The following is a 22949-nucleotide window of genomic DNA, read 5'->3' as shown; positions in this document are numbered from 1 at the left end:
TAAAATATTTTCAACATTAGAGTGATAAACTGAACGAGATCAATAATATGTTTTAATGGACTGAACGGATGACATGAAATGATAGCAACATAATTCAAGTCTGCTAAATGAAATCCAATTAAAAGCACAGTAAGTGAAAGGAATTAATGAATTCGTTGATATACAGTATCTTGTATTCTGTTCATCTTCCCAATTTTTGTGTGCCACTACAATGGCATTAAGATAAAACATTAATTAAACAAGATGACTGGGAACATTTTAAACTACCAGCTCTAATCTCAGCGGGAGACATGCAGCTATTCGACAATATTCACTCAGCGCGTAGTGCCATTCTCGCACAAACTTTACTCCATACTTTCTCTTCATAATACTCTCTTATAAAAGTTTCCCGAGGCCATAACCTATTTCTGTCTCCATCATGAATACTGTATGAACTGCGTTTGCTGCTATATAAACATCCAAGCAGTCCAACTTCAATGCGAGCCAACTTTCCAGCCTGATACAACACAGCTATAGGAAAATACATTGGCAGGCGTCCAACCAACCGTAAGAGAGACTGTAGCATTTGAATACAATCCATTTTGACAACATTCCTAACTGTCTGACTGGCAGTGGCAATTTCCAGAACAAAGTATGTGGTTTGTAGACTGTTTAAAAAGGTATCAAGTATAAGTGTGTGTGTTTGTATGCACATGCAAGAACATGTCAGCTACATTTACTTGATTAATATGATTAACATTTATAATTGGATTTGTGCACATGCTGTGTCTATGTGTGTTCCTGCACGTGTGCAGTCTGTGGAGATGGTGACCAGCAGACCCCAAGGCACCAGGTGTCACAGACAGAAACAGCTGAGAGAGAGAAAGACAGCTGCTTCTTCTGGTGTGTATCAGAGGTGGTCCCGCTCTAGTGGTGGTGACGTCTTTCCCCAACGCTGGACCTTTGCTTTAAAATGTACCTTCCAAAAACTGTAACAGCGCTCCCTGGCCTCCAAATGCCTGTGTTAGATTGGGTTAAAGATGTATTTTATAAAGTCAGAACAAGTGGGGGCTTGATTGTGGGTTAATCTACCAGGTAGGTGTTTGCTAGAAAAAGAAAAAATCTAATCACAACAAAGTGCACGACAAAAGTCTCCCTGTGTTATTGTTTTGGCTGCTATCAGGCACCAGTGCAGCCTCTGAGGATCTATAAAAGGTGTTTATGTTTTGGATGCAGAGTGATACGATAGGCAGGCCTAACCTTATTTGTTATGATGATGCCATCATATTAGACAGGCCCAGTGCGTAGAGTGCAACCTATTGCCCATACAGCGTGTGTGCGTCCATGGCCTAGCCGATATCCGTGCATGAAATCTGGGAGACCTGGGCTAAGAGGGACGCGTGATCCCACCTTCGTTTGCGAGGTTGTTCGTTCTACACGCGTCTGCAGACAGAAATAATAATAAAAAAGAATATTCGACCCACATCCAAGAGGTTCGTGATGGACACAGCCTGTAACGTAGAAATACTCGTACAGCCCACAGAGACTATAGTCGAGCTGAAACCATCCACACCTTAGCGTGCTTGGTCCAACCCAAAATGGGGTCACTGCCTAATAATCAAAAGCACATATTTCAGGAGGTGTTATTCGAGCTGTTGTCATCAAAGGCTGCGGAATGTCATGTCAGTGGACTAAAATGTGGTAAATAACTAAGCTGTGCGCATCTCTCTCTCCAGCACGTCCGACGCACTCTACACATCTCGCCCATGAAACCCGTTAGTGTTTCTTTTTTTGGTCGTTTTTGTCAACAATGTGGCAGACCACCAGTGATCACAGCGACAGCTCCACTTGAGCTCTCACAGAGCCAGACTCGCCCCTTCCCTACTTACCGGATTTGAAAAACGCCGCTATGTCTGCCGCGTCCTTCGCAGCCTCATCTAGTCCCTCTCCTGCGCTCATGGCTGTGGTCGCTTGTGCGGAAATAAGCGATAGATATCCTCAGTGGATTTTCTTTTTTTTTTAATTGTTGCAATAATTATTTATCAGCAGAAGCGGCTCCTGACGCCTTTCATTGAAGCAGATCCGGTCATACAATCTGTGCTCCCTTCATTAAGCGAGAGACCTCCTCCTCCATTTTGGCCGAGAAGGGAAAATCCTGGCGACCGAACGGCGGCGCTCCCGAGTTGGGACGTGAGGGAGAGGAGGAGGAGGAGGAGGAAGGGGGTGATAGTGAGAGAGGGCGGAGGTAAATGAGGAGGGGAGGAGGGCTGAGGGAGGAGGGCTATTCCATTTCGAGGGGTGGGTTGGGGGTGGGATATCCTGGGATTCCGTTTCGGGGGGTTTTTGGTGCATTGTGCGCCACCCAATTTTTAGTGTGCGGCACAGCACATCAGCAGCCCCCAGCGTCGCTCACTGCGGTGCTGATGCGGGCTGTGTGGGAGTCATTCGTCGGGATTGTATGCCTTAATAGCTCAAGCCCAGATGTTATGGGAGATGCTATAACGACAAACATCATGGATATCCTTTCCTCATACGTCTAGTAGTAGCAGTGTGTAGCCTTTCTCCCATATAACGGTATCATATAGGCTTTTATAGCTGAATTCTGAGTTGAATATTCCCATGGAGTCACTGAGTTCTCGTTGTATCAGTTTCTTTCCTAACAGTTATGGCCTATTGCATGATTGCAAGTTATTCATAAATGTGAATGTTTTCCTAGGAACGACTAGTCGTGCTTTTAGTGGATTAGCGGGGCAACAGGACACCGACGGAGAGGGACTATTTAATTTTCTCTTCATCTCCTAGTGATGAAGATGATGCTACACTATGAGGTCATTTGCCCCACAAATCTAACCCAGTTCTCCCTGACAGCTGCAGCTCAGCGCTTTTGACTAGCGACAGTGCACTGCTGTCATCTAGCGGCTGCCTCCACGAATTGCTCTGGGTAGGCCGGCAAATACCGATAAACACATCCGTTTTAAAGAAGAGGCTACGCATTGATATCCGTCTGTCCTGTTTATTCCAATAACTTATAGACCTGAAGAATAAAACATATTATAAAATAAAAACCCTGCGCACACACCACCAAACACAGGACACTGAGCTGACCACAGATAAGATCGTGGAAGGACACTGATGGGGACTGACTAACTCTTTTTCTCTTTATAAGAATCATACTCTGGACACGCGTTTGTTCAGCTGTTTCCTCCACTGGAGTCATGCAGTCAGGGAGTCGGTAGGTTAAAGAAAAGAGAGCCGATAAAGGCAGGCAAAAAAGTCTATCAGCAATAAATCCAGATGACTGACAGCAGTCCAAATCGTCTCACTGTGTTACAACACTGAAGGCATGGCTTTGGTGACACGACGAGCCACAAAATATATAAAAAGAAAGGTTAGTTTCGGTTTTAGTTAGTAAAAGCTGCAACGAGCAAAGCCAGCAAGCAGCTGAGTTGCATCTGAACACACACAGTGTTGCTGTTAAACTTCCTGGTAAATTTTGCGTACAGATGTGACACACCTGGAGCAGATGACATTGCCTTTGCTGATGGTCTTCTATCTGATCTTCTGGCGACAGAAGATCTCTCTCTCTCTCTCTCTCTCTCTCTCTCTCTCTCTCTCTCTCCACACACACACACACAGGCATAAGATATAAGATATAAGATCTATATATCTATATAAGATATATATATATATATATATATATATATATATATATATATATATATATATATATATATATATATATAGAGAGAGAGAGAGAGAGAGAGAGAGAGAGAGAGAGAGAGTATTACATATATATATACTCTCAATTCTTCTGTAAAAAAATAGCTTCTGTGTAAGAAAATAGCCAATGAATAAATTGTCTTTCATTACCAGCCCACTCACTGCCTCTTTGCCCCTTTGCCCCCTTCCACATGCCTCGTTACCTAGGAAACCACTAACAACATACACGATCAGAGCGGACAAAACGTGTTTAGAGGAAGGTTAGGAAATCTTGCTGCGACAAAAAACTGTAATCCCGAGTAAACAGCGAAGAAAAAAAAAACTACATTACTTGACGAGGTCGAAGCTGGAAATGTAAAGTCCGGTCATCGAGGAGCCTTTTCAGTGAAGGAATGTTTGAGCCATGTCGTTCAGCTCTCGATTCGCCAAAGTCAGCTACAGGAACAGACCCACCCAGCCTTCTGTCCAAGTGGAGTCACTCAAGGAGATGCAGGTTTGATCCCAGATACTTACAGCAGATGGGTGATAATCATGATAACGTGACATTTTTTTTTAAATGTAAGGAGAATCTCCTCAGTGTCCCCTATCCAGAGGGAATATAGACCGTATATTTCAGGCTAAGAGTCATTCTAACAGACTGTTATCGGCTATATGGCCAATAGAAAGCTTGTGAGTGTAGTATCCTACTTTCAGGTTTTAGGCCTGCAATAGTAATCTATTATCTTGTGATTTTATTATTATTATTTTGTTCTTTACAGGACTATCTGTGTAAAGAAACCTCATGTTGTCATAAGGTTATTGTCACTCTTTTTTTTAACATCTGTAAAACATATAACATTATCACTGGGGTAGGACTGTTTTGTTATGAGCATAGCTGTCCAGCTTAAGTGAAACAGTTCTGCAGTCATTCAGATGTCACGCCACCAATGCAATGAATCCCCCCTTCATGAGGGCTACAGTGGTCAGATTTTGTTTAAACTATTTGTCTTTGTGGTGTTGGATGCTGTAGATTATGGTGTTGGTGAATTGCGTTTCATTATACAGAGTGGTATTTCTGTTATTTAGACTATCCATACTGATATGAATGAGGTGGACAAAATAATAGAAACCCGTGTCACTATAACACAATACAGTTCAACACCACCACCACAAACTACAGCCTATAAAATTTCCATACAGTTGAATCAACACCTCGCTGAAACAGAACAACAAACAACAAAACCTTAATGAAGGCAGAATGTGTTGGGGGACTGAGCTAGATGTACCTAATAAACTGGCATATGCAAATGCAATTCTTTCTTCTATCATTGGGGGGCACAAGAGCTTCTCCATTTTTTTTTAAATTAATCAATTCATTAATTTAATACTAACCTCAGATAAATTACCATAGGTAGTTATTTAGCACAGATTGATGTAGTGAACTAAAATTAGGATCGTATGAATTTGGAGAGTGAAACCTTCCATCACTATTCCCTTCTCTCTTATGTGAAAAAAAGGGAATGATGGAATTAATCTGCACTTCATTTTCAACTCAGGAACCCCATGAGCCCTTTTGATAATTGCTTCTGAGAACCACTACACTATTAAGACTGACTGGCTTCTCAGCACTAGACAAAAACAGCTGTGACATAAGCGTTTGTAATATTTGTTGGTTGTAATGTGAGCCTCGATCCACTAGATGGCAGTGTGTTCATAGTGTAGTTGGAGGAAATGATGCTCCACAAAGATGATGAGGTTGTTGAACAGTCAACTTTAAATCAACTGAGTTTTTACATCTATTGTTCTCAATTAATGTGGAACTGTGTCATTATCAAAATGATAACTGTTATCAGTAAGGCTTTCTTCCTGTCTATGGAAAGCTAATTTAATGGATTTAAAACGGAGAAATACTTTTTTTATTTGAAGGTATTTTTTACTTCACCCACACACTTCAGATTCACCAGTTCCACCAACACAAAGGTCAGGAGCCAATGGAAGTAATCCTCAATGTTTATGTATGTATGTATGTATGTATTTATTTATTTTACTTTGTAATGCTTATTTACAGCTCATTACACTTTTGAATTTTCCAACCTTTCACCCAGGCTATGAAATAAATATTCCTTCATTATAACTTTTGAGCAAAAAAAAAAATAGCTTTAACATAAATATACCACATAGGCTAATATGATATACATGTTCAATTAGTATGCAAAAACCACCTCCAACTCTGCACTAACTAGAAGCCACAGCAATCTTACTGCGGATCTGCTCCATTGGCTACATATGCGTACTAATGGAATTTCTTTTCTTCATATTGATTCAGTTTCACACTCATTTTCATGCAATACTGACCAAGGGGGAAAGCGTATATTCACATTCCCTCTAGGCACTCATGCGTTTAATTCTGCAGCTATTTTAAACACGAAATGACAAGTGATACGGTAACAAAAAGATCTGGCGGAGTAAACAGCTCCCTCTTGTTTCTGCATTATTTTCAACCATCAGTATTAAAAGAGAATGAGAACTGTCTAAATAATAAATAGATAGATAAATAAATAAATAACCCTGGTTTATCATATGTAGATCTGGACAATCAGCCACTGATATACTTTTACTTAAAGCCTTTGCACACATGACCTAGCAATTTAACAATCAGTTGTCTGCGAGAAAAGTGTCAGTGTCTCAAAATGTTCTTGGTCAAGACCAGGAAGCTCAGGTGTGAGTTTAGTGTTTTACAGTAACTGGTGTCCCCATGTGGCTGGAGATTTGTGTCAGTATCTCTGCCAAATACAGTACATGCTGGTCTGCTTTTGATGACATGTTAGGGGACAAGACGAGACTTGGTGTGAACTACCGGCTGCATGGGATGGACCCACAGATAATCCTGCACTGTGTGGATCAATAGAACATTAGACAGCGTCTACAGTACCTGTATGTCTTCCTCATGTCCATATAGTGTAGTGACAGACTGAGATAAAGTAAAATGAAATCACCCAATAAAGGCAATGTAAAACAATTATGATCTATTGGATTTAACTTTGCAGTTGCACTCAGGAGTGGTTAGAACTGAATAGACAGCAAAGTCAATAAAAAAAAACAGTGCAAATCAAAATACAGAGTCCTCAGTCGTCTCTCCTTCGTAGACATATTGTGCTGAAACCTGACGTAGTTTTAAATCAAATGTGTTTAAGCTCTCCATGTCTGTGTCAGTGTGAGCATCCTTGGGGAGAACCGTGGACCTTTCTCTGTCTATGTCTTTCTCTTTTAGATCTCACCATCCCCTCATTTATAATTTACAGTCACTCTCCTGTTTCATGGCAGCTCACAACCAGACAGTGGAACACAGAAAATCAGTCATAGCCTAGTGAAAAATTGATGACCGAATTGCTTTTAAATGCAAAGCTTCGCAATCATTTCTTCAATATCAAACCATCAGTCAGATCCATGTGGAGAGAGCTGTGCTTCTCATCTGCTGGATGGCACAGTAAAAGTTAATGGAATTTAATATTAATTTGTGGGAGGTCTGTGTTTGTGTGTGTTCACTGGGTGAATGATTAAGGTCTCCCCACTGGAGCTGCAACTAATAATTATTTTCATTACAGTCTAATTATCAATGATTTTCCGCTGATAATTCATTTAATCTATAAAAAAAAAAAAAAGCACAAGGTGGCGTATTCAAATTGCTTTTTTCTCTGGCCCAAACCAAACGTTTTTCAGTATGCAATAACATGAAATAGAGAATATGAGCAAACTCTCACATTTAGGATGCTATTATAAGAAAATGTTTTGCATTTTCTTGTAATAGCATCAAGTCTTACTTTGTTCTTGTTACATAATACTTAAACTGTTTTACAGTTAATAATAAAAAGGAGAGGAAAGGACAATGCTAATACCTGTCAAATGTCACCATTATATTCTTACTCTATAGCCGTCTTTTGAAGCTGTTGTCACAGTCACTACAAGAGTAGTTTCAGTCAGTTAGCATACAATGGCAATGCATACTGGAATGTTAACACAGAACCTCTTGTCCTTTTAAAGGGTGACAATTGTCTTGTTGAGGGTCATTTTCAAATTATTACTACACTCATATATAGAATATTTTATATTTTATTTGAGTTTGCAGCTGTGTATATTTTTTAATATCTTATGCCTAAACATGTTACCCACTGATTCTGTATATATATTAACAGCCTTCCCACCCCCACACTCACTCACTCACCCTCATCTCTGTCTCTCCATCCCATTGTTATAATAGACTTGTAAGGTGAGAGCAGGGACCTTGATAATTACCTTGCCGACAGGTGGTCATCCAACACCGCATTATCTAGTTAGCAGTCCCCTTTTAGGAGCAACACTCTCATAATTTCAGGGCAGTAACCTTTCTCACATGGCAAATAAGAAGGCTGATTGCTCACATACTGTAGCAAAGCCACTTGTTCTCTGTCTTGTCTTCTTTGTTGGACGTTGTAATTCTCTAATGTCATGAAATGCAAAGCCAATTAAGAAGGTGGAATGACTTGAAAAGAAGTGTCAGTGTGAAAGGCCGCTGCCGACGATGCTGCATTTTAAACCAGACTATCAAAACAAGGTAAGGTGACCCAAGAGTTCTGAAGTTACAGACGGCTTGGCTTCTTGACTAACTGCATTGGCCAAATGTAATTCATCATTAATGTGTCAGGATTCAGTAAACAGATGATATGTTTGTATCAAAATGGTTTGTAGAAAAGCCCAAGAAGGCAAAAAGAAAGGGAAAATCAACTGTTATGTATGTGTGAAAGTTGGGAAGGGAAATGTTTTAGTATACTGCAAGTTAAGCAGACTTCTCACAAGCAGCAATATAATGACTGATTTCATCTGACAACACATTCAGTCCATATTTATGGGAGAAATCCCCATTTCCGCACTAAATGTTTTTTCAAGCAAGGCACTACCAGAGAGAAATTATTTAAAACTCTTGTTAATGTTTATGTGGATCACTGAAAGTGGAAGTTTATAGACAGAAATAACATCAGAGCTGTTTTCTGTATTTAGTAGTTACTGCAGCTCTGAAAAAAAACCATGTCCAGGAATTATAAATGTGGCACAAACATTTCATTTAATTAAAATGCAAGTCACATTACTGCTGTTAAATTTGAATTTTAACAAATCTGTTACCATCCAAACTAAACAACATGATATGTTTTTTTTTTTGGTATTTTGTGGATTCTGCTCTTGTCTTAAGACAGAACAACTGCACAAATGCTGCTAATCCAAATTTAATCAAAAACTCTGGTGATTTTAAGTTCAATATAGTTGTACAACACACACTAATACGGATCTGTTGCATGGTTGTTTTGCTTTGGTAGATATGGTACATGAAAAAGTCACTGAATGAAATCTCGCTGCATTGTGACAGGTAAAGTATTTGCAAAATTTAGTCCATAGCTACAGATATTTAAGGAAAGCTTCATTCATATGATCTCTGAGATCAGGTGACATAAGTGGCATGGTGGGTGTCCGTGGCCTCAACACAGAACCGACCCTTAAGCATTTTCTTGAACCAGACTGTCACTTTGAGTTACATTAAAGTGAAAACTGACAGCTATATTCCGACTTGCTACCCTGTTCTGTTAGAGTAGTGATACCTGAGGTGTGCACATTCCTGCATGTTAGTTTGAGAGTGTATAGTAAATGAGCTCTCAGTGTTTCTGTCTTCTCTGTTTCTGTTTTGACTTGTACATGTGAGCGCTAATTCACAAGTAAGGGCATGCTGCACCTGTGTGTACAGTGCATAAACTACCCATGTTTTTCAGTTTTGTTTTAACAGTTTACCACAGCAGGCTGTGAAAACTCATACATTGTTGATAGGAATGGCCATTAAACATAAAGCAGGCATAGCTTCAGCTCAGCTGGCTGGGTGGTCAACTCTGACAACTTGATAGGGCTAATCCCTTTGAGGGCGAGAGCATACGGCTTCCCTCTGTACATGTAGATGAGAAAGCGATAGCAGGTTATAGAGAAGATATAGAAGGGTTTAAGTCGGAGAAGCAAGGAGCTGTCATGTCGCGGGTGTTTAGAAAGCAGCTCTGGAAACAAACAGTTTCCAAGGTCATTCAGGTAAGAGAAATCAAACAGCACTGTTGTTGTGGTGGTGTTGTCAAACGAGGTCTATCTCCCTCCCTGTTTTAGTTCATCCATCAATCTTTTATTTACCACAGTGTGATTTGAAATTAAATGGACAAAAATTAGCTGCAAAACTTTAACCACAACTAGTGTTCTGGTTTTGACATTGTGTGTTGTTTCTATTCCCCCGAGGATGTGGATTAAAATTGACTAAATCATTATCTGTGTTTATTTGAGGTTTGGCAGGGCACTGAAAACATTTTGAATTATTTTTTTTTTATATTAGATAAATAATCAGACTAAATTCCTGCCAAACTGTCCTGCTGCACATTTTTTTGTCACAGCTGTTTTCTCTTTAATTCCAAAAGCCACAGTTTGTTTACTATAGAGATTGTCAGTCTCGACATAGCTTATCTCAGGATGGAGCTTTGTTTGCTTTTGAAAACTGTTAATGTTGCAGTTGTTATTACATGGGTCTGTCAGTGCTGGCTTCTGTGTCTGTGTTATGGGAATAACATGGATGTGGGTGTGCATGTCTGTCATTGTTGGAGCTTGTTATTGTTGGCTAGTGTATTTTGTGTGTTTATGTTTTGCATTCAGATGTGACTTAGTCTGCTTGTTTGAATATTGTGCACCACACTGCTGCACTGTGTTTGTATTGTTTGTCTCTGGGCTGAAGACTGAGTTGGCTGTTCACACAATTTGGAATAAAGACAGAGAGAAGGTGTGAAATGGATGGTCGCCCAGCAACAGTTGGCTTGACATGCTTTTTTTTTTTTTTTTTTTTATGGCCGACCTGTGACGTGAGTGTTTGTGTCTGTATAATGTGTGTGCGTATCTCCAAAGACTTCATCAAGGTTGGTTTGATTCATTGTAAGAATTGTGACAATGAATCACACCTTTTTTGAAATATCTGAATAAATGTCCCTATTTTGTGATGTAAAATTGGGTGAATTTTTTAGAAATAATTAAAAAAAAAAGAAAAAAGAAAATTGTTCAGTTGGTCACATAGAGCATGCAGGTGTGAGCTGTTCTACTGCTTCATGTGCTCTTATGGGTGGTTACAAAAGATCACTGTTCTCATGCTTTAAATGAGTGAAATATAAAAGAGTACATACAAAGTACAGGTAAAAATGTTCATGTGTGAAGTGACTGAACTGTGTGCAGTGAGAGTCAGGTCTTTAATTTTGTTGTGCTTAGCAGCCGTCCTGTTATCTGCTGATGTTGCTGGCCTGTGACTTGCATTCACTATTACAGAGAGTGGTTTTGTTGGTGCTTGGTAAATATTAACATGTTTTTCTATAAGTTAATTATTCAGCAGATTTTGTGGACACTACTTGGACTCTCTGGAAAAACATTATTTGCCTTGTTTCACTAAACAAACTTGCATGCCAATGTGGTTGCTGTCTGATCTCTTTTATAATTGCTGACAGGCTAATGTGTTGCTGCTCTTGCTAACCTTGTTGACACATACAGCTTGTGAGGTTGTTGTTCTGTTCCATCTCTCTCTGGCTTCACATGACCACCCTCCCCCCACACACACACACCCTCAGGCTCTAACTAACAAGAATCAATACACTGACTCTTAACCACCCAGGCTTGGATTATGCATTATAAATAACCGTCCCCTCCCTCTTCATCCAAGCCCATGCGTCCTGACTCTTGCTCTCCTTCCTTGTTCTCTTACTGTTTACAATGTCCTGTTACACTCTTTCCTATCTCTTCTCCTACTTCTATTTCTTCTTATTTTCATTTTTCACATTCTTTTTCTCAGATTTTTCCTCAATGTACAAAACAATCCTATACTTCAGTCTTTCTCTCTTCATCCTTCTTGAGATTCAGTCAGTTTTTATCTTTTCCTCAGCATTTTCCTTCCCTTCCCTTTTTCTCCAGATCCCTTGTATCTGTTTTTGCCATTGTATCCAGTTATTTCTCCTTCCATTGTGTCATGTCTTTCTAATCGTCCTTTCAATCTGTAGGCTTTGACATCTTTCTTTTCCCTCTTTATGTCCCTTTTAGCGCTTTATTCTGGGTTCTATCTGATCTATTCCCCAAAACCTGCCACATCTCTCCAATTTCATCTCACATTCTCTCCAATTTGATTCTCAGCATAGTCCAGGGGGACTCACACAGTGTGCTTGCATGTAAATTATGTCCTGTGCTCCAATGTATACTACAAACTTTAACAGTCAGTTACAGTTGCCTCAAGGATAAGGTTCCTTAACAGCAAAGTCCCTGTTCTCTGAGGCACACCACGTGGATGTGTTATTGAAAACACACAGAAGAGAGAGGAGAGAAAGGGAAAACATGATGAGAAACCTGATCACTTAATATGTCATTTTCAATGTTAAAGTTTAATCCAGTTGTTAACAATTGCCTAAACAGACTGGTATATAAAAGAGCTAGCTCCCAAGTGCTCTATTTTTGGCATTGTCAGGCGTAGTAGGATGTTTCCTGCTTTGTTGTAGAAGACAGCCTTTTAAAAGATGGTCAGTCTGTGGTGACGTCAATGCAAAAAGTATTTTAAGCCAGAGAGGACTAGTCCTGTCATCCCCTGTTTGCATTCCAGACAGACAAAAGGAAGGGTAAATGAGAGAATTTAAATGCACCCTGCAGCTGGCACACCATGCAACACTAGGTTTCGTGTAATTTATTGGCTGACCTTTTTCCTCTGTTACTAATCAGCAGAACCTGGCAACCTACTGTGGTTGATTTTACTGCCCCACTATCCTAAATGCAACCCATGGCTTGTTGTAAACTGGCTTTGGTGTTGGTTAATCCATTCTCAGACACCTGAATTTTTTAGTATTTGGCAGGGTGATAAGACAGTAAGACAGTCATAAGAGAGCCATGAAGGCACTTCTCAAAAGCAGAGGGATGAAACTGCAGGTCCTTGAAGGATATTGATATCTGTTTTGGACATTTTCTGACATTATTGTGTGGAGTTATATATGAAGTAGAGATTGATGCTGTGCATTGACAATATACTGAGTATTTTTTCATATTTTTTCATTTTTTCATATATTTTTTACAGTTTTTTTTTTTACATATTCTACCGCTTGTTTATTGAAAACTGTACACACTCGTGGTCCTTTGAATGGACTGTTTTTCTAAATGATGTCTGAGCCAAAGTGTCGGACCACAGGAGAGCTTCAATCATCTGTCATTACCAACAACCTCAGCACTACATATCAAGTATGTGAAATATGGTTTAATAGCTTTGTGTTCTCTTCGGTCATATTATGGCTTAACTCGTCGTCTACTTCTCATGGAAAAATTACAATGCTGTAGAGTGCATTTTTATTTTTCTAATCGTCGGTGAACCTGATCTCAATTCAGTTTTATTTTAGTCTATTCAGAATTTCAATTTTCTTTAAAAAGCATCTACTTCAGCACTCAACCAAAAGAAAAAGGACATATGTTACTTTTTTTATTTTTTAATTCAAAAGTAATTCGACTTCTGATCCTAATGTTAATTGTTTATAATTGACTGCACATTTGTTTAGCAAAAGCTGAAAGAGGAGCGGGAAGCTAAGAGGGCCCAGCTGGATGGAAGACATGACTACATCCTCAGTATTGTAGCTTCGTGCCTGGGACTGGAGAAAGCTGAAGTGGAAGATGCCGTACTGGAAGGGAATCAGGTACTTTAAACTCAAATTTTCACACTTTATTTGTTTATTCGTTTATTTATTTGTTTGTTTGTTGGGTAGAAAACAACAGCAGCCTTAAAACTAAAGCATATAGGTGTATCAACATTTGTAAAACATTCTGGCTTTGTATTTTTATTTATATAAAATTACTGCCACATCTATTTTCTTTTAGTTATTTCAGTTTCATGGGGTGAAGAATGAGACTGAAGTAAATTATTTGGGTTAAGGGTGAATTATTTTAGTTTAGAGTTTGGTCAGGGTTGCACTGAGCATATATATGAGAGTTTTCCTCTCATCTTTCTCAGATTGACCGCATGGAGCAATTCTTTGTGGTCGAGGGTCTTCCACACCTCATGTTCTACTATCAGGATGCTGAGCCTGTCGAAGCAGGTAAGATGTTGGCAATTAGGACAGTAAGATGGCGAAAATCGACCACCATTTAATTCGCAAGCAAATTCCACAGTAAAAATTCACTGTCAGATGTGAGTATGTGATGATACCTTGTGTTGTTTCTGTGTCCAATTCTTTGCTTCAGCAGCAGCAGCCGCAGCTTCTGCACCCTCCCAGCTCATTGCCCAGCAGCCTGGTCGCAGCAAGAAGTTTAAAGTGTTTGTGACAGACGGGAGGGATGTGGCGCTGACGGGGGTGTGTGTCTTCTTCACCAGAGCCAACACTTCTAAGGCAATCACCTCTGAGAACATACACAGAGTGAGTCAGTTTATACTGTTTTGGAAAACTTAAGCATGAAGTCATTAAATTCTTTCAGGATTGATCAGGGATTTGAAATAAAGCAAAACTGTGTAATTATTCTATGGATGAACACTAATTTGACCATCATTTCACTGTAGTTATGAACTACTTTTATCCAGTCACTTTGCCCAATTTCCACATGTGGGAATAAGATCAATGATACGCATTTAAAAATACTGAAGAAGAGAAACTTTGATTTCTCTTGGGTTTACCTTGATAAAACGTAAAAAGGTATATATTCTCCAGAAAAAAGAAAAAAAAGGAGTAATGAGATTATTTCCACACTTAAGCAACATTAAATGTTTTGCTAACAAAGTAATTCTCTGTGTTTCAGAGAGTGACAGAAAATACTGTGTTTCTGGAGATCAAAGAACACTTGATTCCTTTTCCTCCGACAGTGATTTCTCTTTGAACCCATTTGTGTGATAAATGGTGTCCATTAACTAAAACGGGTGCTTTTCATCCAGAGCTAGTGAGACAATAGGGGGTTCAGCAATAGCACTGTGATACCACAGGCAGTTCTGGCTATTGATTCTTGCTGATCACCTGCTGTCAGCAGCAAAAGCTAATCACAGCTACTGATAACAGGGCATGTTTGCTAGGAGACACTCACAGCAAGAGAGGGAGGAAGGACAGCTTTGGTGTGTGTAAGTTAAAGAAAGAAAGAAAGAAAGAAAGAGAAAGATAGAGAGAACACCTGTGCGTGCTTGCCCACGGGAGTGCAAAAGCTTCCTAAAAGTACTAATTTATTCTGGATTAATTTAGGTAAAAAAAAAGATAAATGACAACAATAATAATTATGATGAATTAAGTAATTCAGCCAGTGTAAGGTATGCTAGGTATTGCTCTACCCGGTGGTGTAATTAGTGTTAGCGCTGTTCACTCCCTGAAAATTTTTGAATGCATTGTTTGTCATCTGTCATGAATAGTGAACATTAGCGGGTGGTACAAGTAAGCATGAAAGATGGGGATGTAATTACACCAAAAACTGTCAAAAACAAGAGAGAAACTCACAAAGTTATAAATTAATGAGTGTTAATGTGTTACAATAACAGGACGTTTTCAAAGGGCTAGAACTGCTTAAATGGTAATGTCTGAAACTGGTTCCTCAGTGAACTTCATTAGGATGTTTTTGTTTTGGTTTGTCACAGGCAATTTAATGCATCCATGAGTTGTTTGCTAACAACTTAGCCACAATTGCCCATTTCTGGGTTAGCTTCTTTTCCACCTACTTTCATTGCTCAGTGTTTTCTCAGTCCTTCTGAGAAGCTTAAACACAATGCTACGGTTTTCTGCCCATGTTGTAACCTGGGAGGGTATCTGCTGTGGGCTGATACGTAGAGTAATGTATGAACCATTACGTCTGGTCCTAACTGTCAAATTTTGATGCCAGATATCTGTATCTAGTGCCAAAGGTCATAAAATTAACTTACAAGTCACTTCTTGAGGGTGTCTCTAAATAATGTCAGTTTTTAAATTTAGTAAAATGCACTTATCTCTTCCTAGGATGTAAATTTCAACATGTTGGACACAACAGAAGGGGGTCTGTTAAAGAGCGTAGAGCAGCTGCTCTCTGACATCTTCATCCCCACGCTGAGAAAGATGAACCACGGCTGGGGAGAGCTGGCCAGTCCCCAGGCCCAGGCTGTCAAACATGAGTTCATATCATCATTGGAAAGTTTTGTGTCTGTTTTGGCTGGAGCACAGGAGAGTCTGCAAGAAAAGGTAGAGAGCAAACACTGTTCAAAAGTAAGTTTGATTCTTAATTTAACAGCTATAAAATACCCGACGAAGAAACACCTGCAACACCAAGGAAAGGTCATTCAAATATTTGTGCACTAACCAGATATCAACTTTATACTAGTATATACTGCTTAGCAAAAACATGGAAAAAACGATAATGACTTGGATTCATATAGTGAAATAATGGCTGTTTGTGAACCTTTGTCATTACAGCAGTGTTTCATTATAGCAGTAAGATACCTATACATATAAAATCTTTAAACTCTAAAATAACTATAAACAGCACCTTGACTTCAGTCTCTTCTTTTAAATATATATTTTTTCCCAGAAATTTCTGAGCACACATAGGCACATCCACAAACAAAATAAATTATAGACACCATAGCAAAAATAAATAATGTCACGGCTTGCTTCCAGGTTACCTTGAAAGAGTGTGACACATTTGACCTGCGGGTGCTGAAAGGCCCATCAGACTACATGGCAGCAGCCAGCAGCACAGAGACCACAGAAAAGATAGAGGCCTGCATGAAAGTCTGGATCAAACAGATAGAACAGGTGAGAAATGTTAGTTAACAGGTAAGTAGTAACTTATCACAATTATTATTTGTAATGCTGTAATTGCTGTAATTTTGTACTCTTCAGTGTTGTGCACAGGAGCTTGCTGCCAGGAGATATATTACCTGATCCAATATTGCTTGAAATGTCACTGAATGCGCTGTGTATCACGTGAAGCTGAACAGGTTAAATATAAGATAAATATTTGACTAAATATCCCCTGAATATTTAATGAAGCTGGGGCAACAAATGGTTGCAAATGCAACATAGTGGGATTATTTTCTTGCAGCTACTCACAAATTTCATGTTTTTATTGTCGGTTGGGCGGATGCAAAAATACCACAATAAAATGAAAAATTATGGTTAACCAGTGAGTAGTTATAAAGTGTCTCTGTACTACAGGTTCTAGCTGAGAGTGACCAGCTGAGAAAGGAGGCTGATGACCTTGGCCCTCGGGCTGAACTGGACCACTGGAAGAGACGAATGTCTCGTTTCAACTACCTCCTGGACCAGCTCAAGAGCCCTGATGTCAAAGCTGTACTTGGTGTGCTCCTGATGGCCAAATCGAAACTCATAAAGGTCAGATGTGACTGTCAGCCACCGCTAGATTTTATCAGCGACTGTATGTACCACATGTACAAATTTCTTTCTTTCTTCTTTGCTCCTTCATAGGACACTTGATTCTCCCAAAATGCCCTCTATCCATCATATCACTTTATCGTTCTTGTTTGTTTTGTCTAGTCATGGCGAGAGCTGGACACCAGGATTACTGACGCAGCCAACGAGGCCAAAGACAATGTCAAGTACCTCTACAGCCTGGAGAAGTTTTGTGACCCTCTTTACAACAGTGACCCTGTAAGAAAAATACTTTAAAGATGAAGTGGTCTGCTGCATTAAAAGCAGACCAAATGCACTGTCGCCGTGTTGAACTGTCCTTAAATTGTGAAAATGGCATGTAACACAAATACTGTTCAGTGTGTGCATGTTATGTCATTTCTGTTTCACCCCAGGTATCGATGGTGGATGCAATCCCAGGTTTGATCAATGCCATCAGGATGATTCACAGTATTTCTCGATACTACAACACATCCGAAAAGATTACATCGCTTTTTGTTAAGGTAAGGAGTGGCTGCTGTTCCACACAATACAACAGTGATAAAGAGGATTGCATTCTAACCAGCAATGGCATTCAGCAAAGCTGTTTGCCTACAGTCGGGATATTGTCTGCATTTGAACCCCAGGGATCTGTAATTTTCATGTTTTTATGGATGAGTGAAAACAAACCATTCAAATGTTCAGTTTTTGCCAACTGGGGTCATTGTTACATTAACCCAGTGTGAAAAACAAGAATTATGCACAAAAGGATTACTAAAATTTCCATTTCTAACATCCCAGTGTACAAATTACTGGGTCGGTTTCAAAAGGATGGATGTGAACAGAATATAAACATCAGAATGTTACACTGACCATATTACAGCACTCAAACAAGTTTCCCCTTTGACCTTTTGACATCCTTGCTCATGATATGTGCGTTCATTTTTAGCTACTCTAGCCGACTGTGTAGCCTAAGTTGTCTGGGTCCGCATTTTTGTTTCACCAAATCCGTCAATATCTCTAGGTGACAAACCAGATGATCACAGCTAGCAAGGCTTACATCACAAATAATGGCTCCAATTCAATATGGGACCAGCCTCAGCAAGTTGTTGCTGACAAAATCAAAGCTGCCATCCACCTAAACCAGGTATTTATTGGTAGAACATGTAATTTAAAAATCATTTATCAACAATTCTGAATGGAAGCAATGTCATTTTTCAACCAGCAATTGCTTCCACATTGATTTGATGGTTTAATGCAAATGAAGGTGACCTGTTTTGTCAAAGCTGTGTCAAACTTACATCCTCCAGGAGTATCAGCGGTGTTTCCATAAAACCAAGGAGAAGCTGGAGCAGACTCCCTCAGAGAGGCAGTTTGATTTCAGTGAGATGTACATTTTTGGGAAGTTCGACACATTCCAGCGACGACTCAACAAGATCCTGGAAATGTTCGACACGATCTCCACCTACTCTGCCCTGCAGGACTCTAAGATAGAGGGGCTAGAGACCATGGCCACCAGGTTTCAAGTGGGTATACTTGTTAGATCAGATTGCTGTCCAGACATCTTTTGATAACAAAGAGAGCCTTTCCATTAACTGATGAAATGCCACTGCTAGCCAGATGAGCCTGTATTTCTTCTGCAAGTCATTGATGTTGGAATATGTCAGTGGATGGCAAACGTAAGGCTGTTACAACAATGAAGAGAACGAGTTTGACATGTCTTGTATACCTAATGCATACGTGAAATGCTAATATCCTGTAGAGTTCCAAAGAATTACTTTTTTATGATTTCATAAAAAATAATTACATAAATACATGTAATTTAATGAAGGACAGGTATGGATGGAGAAGGAAGAAATATTTTAGAGAAGCATTTTATATTATGATATGTTCAAGACATTCATTTTAAAAATGGCAGTGCAGCTCAGTAGAACAGAGTATATGCCCAAAAGTGAGTTCAATCTAGTTAACACAAAGCTTCAGGCTGTTTATTAGCAAGATAGTGCCAGATTACTTCTTGTTGTGGGAAAAAGTGATTTATATTTACATTAAATCATACTGCACTGCCTTGGGTCATAGAATACAACTTAAAACTATAAAAATTCTTGAACTGCATCACTTTCTCTAATTGGTGTTCAGATATTTTCCTTTAAGAGTATATTGATGTGAATCATCTGTTTGTTTCTCCTTCCTTGGATGTGCAGACTGCAGAAATGCAGGGAAAATGGGAGGTAATGTCTCATCGCAGTCTTCACCTTGTAGTTCTGCATGGCCTATTTTCATAGTTGACTGCATGCATGCAGACATGAAATTTTACCACATAACACATATATATCACCCAGTAACAACATGACAATACTAACTGCATGGGACACAGAGAAGAAACAGAGAAGCAACTTTTGTTGCTTGTATGAGTTTCTCCGTTGTTTTTTGTGTTCTTCAGACGAAGGCGCTGTGTTGCCAATACCAGTGTAATGTGATCCTAAAGCCCTTACACACAGCTGGTCAAAGAAATTGATTAAAGATTGATTGATCATTTCCAAGCTCAGGGTCGACTGCAGCAGACTGTTTGCTTTAAAACTGATGGATTTTTAACAATAACACTTGTGTATGTACATGTGTTTGTGTGTGTGTGTGTGTGTGAGCTAGGCTATTGTGCTGAACATGAAGAAAAAGCATTACAGTTTCCTAGACCAGAGAAGGACTGACTTTGATGTTGACTATGAGGAATTCTGCAAAAGCACCTCTGAGCTCCATGTAAGTAAAATATTACAGACAAAACTACATGGTTTGTTTCCTCTATATCGTACTGTAAAATTAATAGGCCTTTGCACAACACGTGTTTTCAGTTATTGTGGCTGATTACACATTTACTCTGTAGCATGGGGTCACCAAAGTCCATATGCTAGAGGGAATTATAAAGGTCTAAGTTGACCTGCCCTAACAAGTACAACTAAACTAAGCAACAAAGGTTAATCAAGTGTGTACACATTTGCTCTCAGTGCTGAGAAAATGTCTAATCAGGTGAGTGAAAACAACAGTGCCCTGCCTCGTTAGTTTGTCATCTTGTAACTGCTGCTGTTGTTGTTGTTATTGATCTTTGTGCTTCCAGAATCAGCTGAAGACTTTCATGGATAGCACCTTTGAAAAAATTCAAAACACAGAAAGAGCTCTAAATGTGCTGAAGAAATTTGAAAGGTAACTCACTCTTTAGCATTATTTATCATCCCATGCATATTTATCTATACAGGTATTTATCAGTGTGGTCTTCAGCACAGAGGACTGCTAATTCTCTTAACTGCTAATTAGAAACAGATTCACCTGGCGAATGGCCAGCATAAGAAACTAGCAGAACTCTGAACAGACCTTTCTCACTGTGGACATTCTGACTCATTAAATACAGGTGTAACTAATAACAAGGCTGAATTTCAATAGCTTTGCCAGTTTCATGGTCCTTTTTTTTGTGTAAACAGGCTCATTGGCATGATTTACTGGCACATTTAAATGGAATTGTGCCATTGTTGATGTTATTAGTTAAACCTGTGAGTTTCCAGCAATGACAGGAGAAAAAAGTCATGCTACAAGAGAGGTCTTTCCAAGTGACTGTAACAGACCTTGACCTTAGAAAAAAATTGAATCACTGGAATACCACATTACAGTTTGCTCTGTTCACACCTCCTTTATTTCCATCTTCTAAAACTGCTTGTCTATTTTCAAATTCTGATTAAATGCAACTACCTCTTATTTTCAATCTGACTAAAAACAGACTGGGCATCCCAGACCTTGGCATTGACGAGAAGTATCAGCGCATTCTGCAGAACTACGGCCGGGACATTGAAATGGTCTCCCGTATCTACATGAAGCAGAAACTGGACCCCCCCATCGACCGGGACTTGCCCCCAGTGGCAGGCCGGATCATGTGGGCTCGGCAGCTATACAGCAGGATCCAGGGTCCAATGGATCTCTTTCAACTGGTAATATTGAATTTATGCCTCCTTACAATAAAACTCGGCTGGCCCTAGGTGCTGTTTTTGCTTATTTCCAGTAGTATCGTCAGTTCCTTTCTTTTTTTAACCGTTATATTCCTGTGCAGCATCCTGGAGTTCTTTCCACACCAGAGGCCAAGAGGATCATCAGGAACTTTAACAGGGTAGCAAGGGTCCTGTTGGAGTTTGAGATACTCTACCATCATAACTGGATGAAAAAGGTAAAGGGAGAGAGAAAACATGATATGGACTGGGAAAAAAGGAACATGACTTTTTTTTTTAACAATAAGGTGCAATATGTAACAAATGACCTTTTATCACATGAGCATGCATTTAAGATATTGATATTCATGGTCTTCTCGTAAACAACATGCATATGTGTGAATGAGTTTCCTTTCTTTTTCCTCTTTCTCTCACCTCTCCTTCCTCATCTTACTCACAACCCTCACTAAACTGACCAAACACCTTTGATACTGATGTCTGATCTCACCCAGATGGAGCATGCCCGTGTGGGCCTGCAGGCCTCTCTGCTGGTCAGATCTCCAGAGACAGGGGAGCTGTTTGTCAACTTTGACCCAGAGATTCTGACCCAGATCAGAGAGGCGAACTGCATGACAAGGATGAATCTGGAGATTCCGCCCTTTGCTGCTCTGCTGCAGCAGAAACAGGACACCCTCAAAAAGAACTACAACAAATTACAGGTGGATAATACAGACAGTCATACACACCTGTAAATACAAACAACGTAAAGAGGCAGTATAATGATAATATGCCACAAGATGCTAAGAATGAAATTTAAATTGTACCTACAATAATCTACACTAAGCAGCAGTGGTGGAGGAAGTACTGAAGCTTAGTACTTAAGTACAAATATCCTGCAAAAAATATACTCAAGTGAAAGTGGAAGTACTGCATCAAGAATCTTACTTAAGTAAAAGTACTAAGTACTTACTTTTAAATTTACTTAAAGTACTAAAAGTACTCACGCAATGGGTTGTTTCAGTTTTTAATTACTTTATTGATCCCTCCTGCGGAAATTATTCTCTGCATTTTACCCACACCAAGTGAACGAAACACACACAAAAGCATTATGCACATGAGCAACATGCACTAGAGACGCTTGGGCAGGGGGCTGCCTAGTGAGGCGCCCGGGTGAATCGGTGCTTTGCTCAGGGGCACCACGGCCATGGTCGCAGAAGCAGGGGAGGCGCGTCTCCTTCACCATCACCGTATCCGGTTTTTTTTTTGCGCTTGGTCGAGGGATCGAACCCACGACCCTCGGATCTCAGGCCGGTCCAAAGTCCAAAGCCGCACTCTTAACGTACTGCGCTGCGTCCCCAAATTTTGAAAAAGAATGTAGATATACTGATTTGTGCCTCTGCCTATGTCACCTGCTTAAATACGGCCAAAGATGGTTGTCTGATTCTGAGCTGGAGGGCTCAGACTCAGGCTCAGCCGACGTTGGCTCCGGATTCGTGATTCATAACGTTTCTTCTCGCCGGAATCAGGCCAGTTCACCAGATCGTGCTGCTACCAAATGCGCGCTCTGCCATCATTGGAGGTAACAGAGCCACCTGACTGGTCGGCAATGGCAAACAACGCCTCAACGCAAGCAGTCTATTTTTTTCATGCAAGATTTTGAGGAAATTATGTTCATAACATGTAACGAGTAACGGCATAAATTGTAGAAATGTAGTGGAGTATAAAGTACAGATAATTGCTGCGAAATGTAATGGAGTAAAATACAAAGTATGCATTATTATTTTTACTTAAGTACAGATACGTAAAAAAATACTTAAGTACAGTAACGAAGTACAAATACTTTGTTACATTCCACCACTGCTAAGCAGTATTGCAAGTGAATACACAAACTGTATCAGTATCTTTC

General features: G+C 39.7%; 2 protein-coding genes across 6 annotated transcripts in view; one reads left to right on the top strand and one right to left on the bottom strand.

The window, feature by feature from the left end:
• Positions 1 to 2105, bottom strand: part of triob (trio Rho guanine nucleotide exchange factor b) — a 103159-nt gene extending 101054 nt beyond the window's left edge. Inside the window, exon 1 of the mRNA XM_041044434.1 lies at positions 1869 to 2105. Within this exon, the coding sequence (XP_040900368.1) occupies positions 1869 to 1938 (70 nt within the window). The 5' untranslated portion in view covers positions 1939 to 2105. The remainder of the gene's footprint in view (positions 1 to 1868) is intronic.
• A 1997-nt stretch (positions 2106 to 4102) lies between these two features.
• dnah5 (dynein, axonemal, heavy chain 5) overlaps positions 4103 to 22949 on the top strand; it is a 90496-nt gene continuing 71649 nt past the window's right edge. For 2 of the 5 annotated variants that reach the window (XM_041044457.1, XM_041044456.1), the window contains exons 1-16: positions 9721 to 9777; positions 13290 to 13424; positions 13739 to 13846; positions 14013 to 14141; positions 15690 to 15908; positions 16344 to 16481; positions 16884 to 17060; positions 17223 to 17336; positions 17492 to 17599; positions 18100 to 18222; positions 18386 to 18601; positions 19725 to 19832; positions 20188 to 20273; positions 20842 to 21049; positions 21169 to 21282; positions 21556 to 21762. In XM_041044457.1, the coding sequence (XP_040900391.1) occupies positions 9721 to 9777; positions 13290 to 13424; positions 13739 to 13846; positions 14013 to 14141; positions 15690 to 15908; positions 16344 to 16481; positions 16884 to 17060; positions 17223 to 17336; positions 17492 to 17599; positions 18100 to 18222; positions 18386 to 18601; positions 19725 to 19832; positions 20188 to 20273; positions 20842 to 21049; positions 21169 to 21282; positions 21556 to 21762 (2247 nt within the window). Of the gene's footprint in view, positions 4193 to 9720; positions 9778 to 13289; positions 13425 to 13738; positions 13847 to 13971; positions 14142 to 15689; positions 15909 to 16343; positions 16482 to 16883; positions 17061 to 17222; positions 17337 to 17491; positions 17600 to 18099; positions 18223 to 18385; positions 18602 to 19279; positions 19307 to 19724; positions 19833 to 20187; positions 20274 to 20841; positions 21050 to 21168; positions 21283 to 21555; positions 21763 to 22949 lie in introns of those variants that run through there. The other 3 variants (XM_041044455.1, XM_041044453.1, XM_041044454.1) reach the window with 3 other exon arrangements.

Source organism: Toxotes jaculatrix, chromosome 8 (genome assembly GCF_017976425.1).
Source record: "Toxotes jaculatrix isolate fToxJac2 chromosome 8, fToxJac2.pri, whole genome shotgun sequence".
NCBI classification, from domain to species: Eukaryota; Metazoa; Chordata; class Actinopteri; family Toxotidae; genus Toxotes; species Toxotes jaculatrix.
The sequence above is the reverse complement of the archived record's forward strand: the minus strand, read 5'-3'. Positions and strand labels throughout refer to the sequence as shown.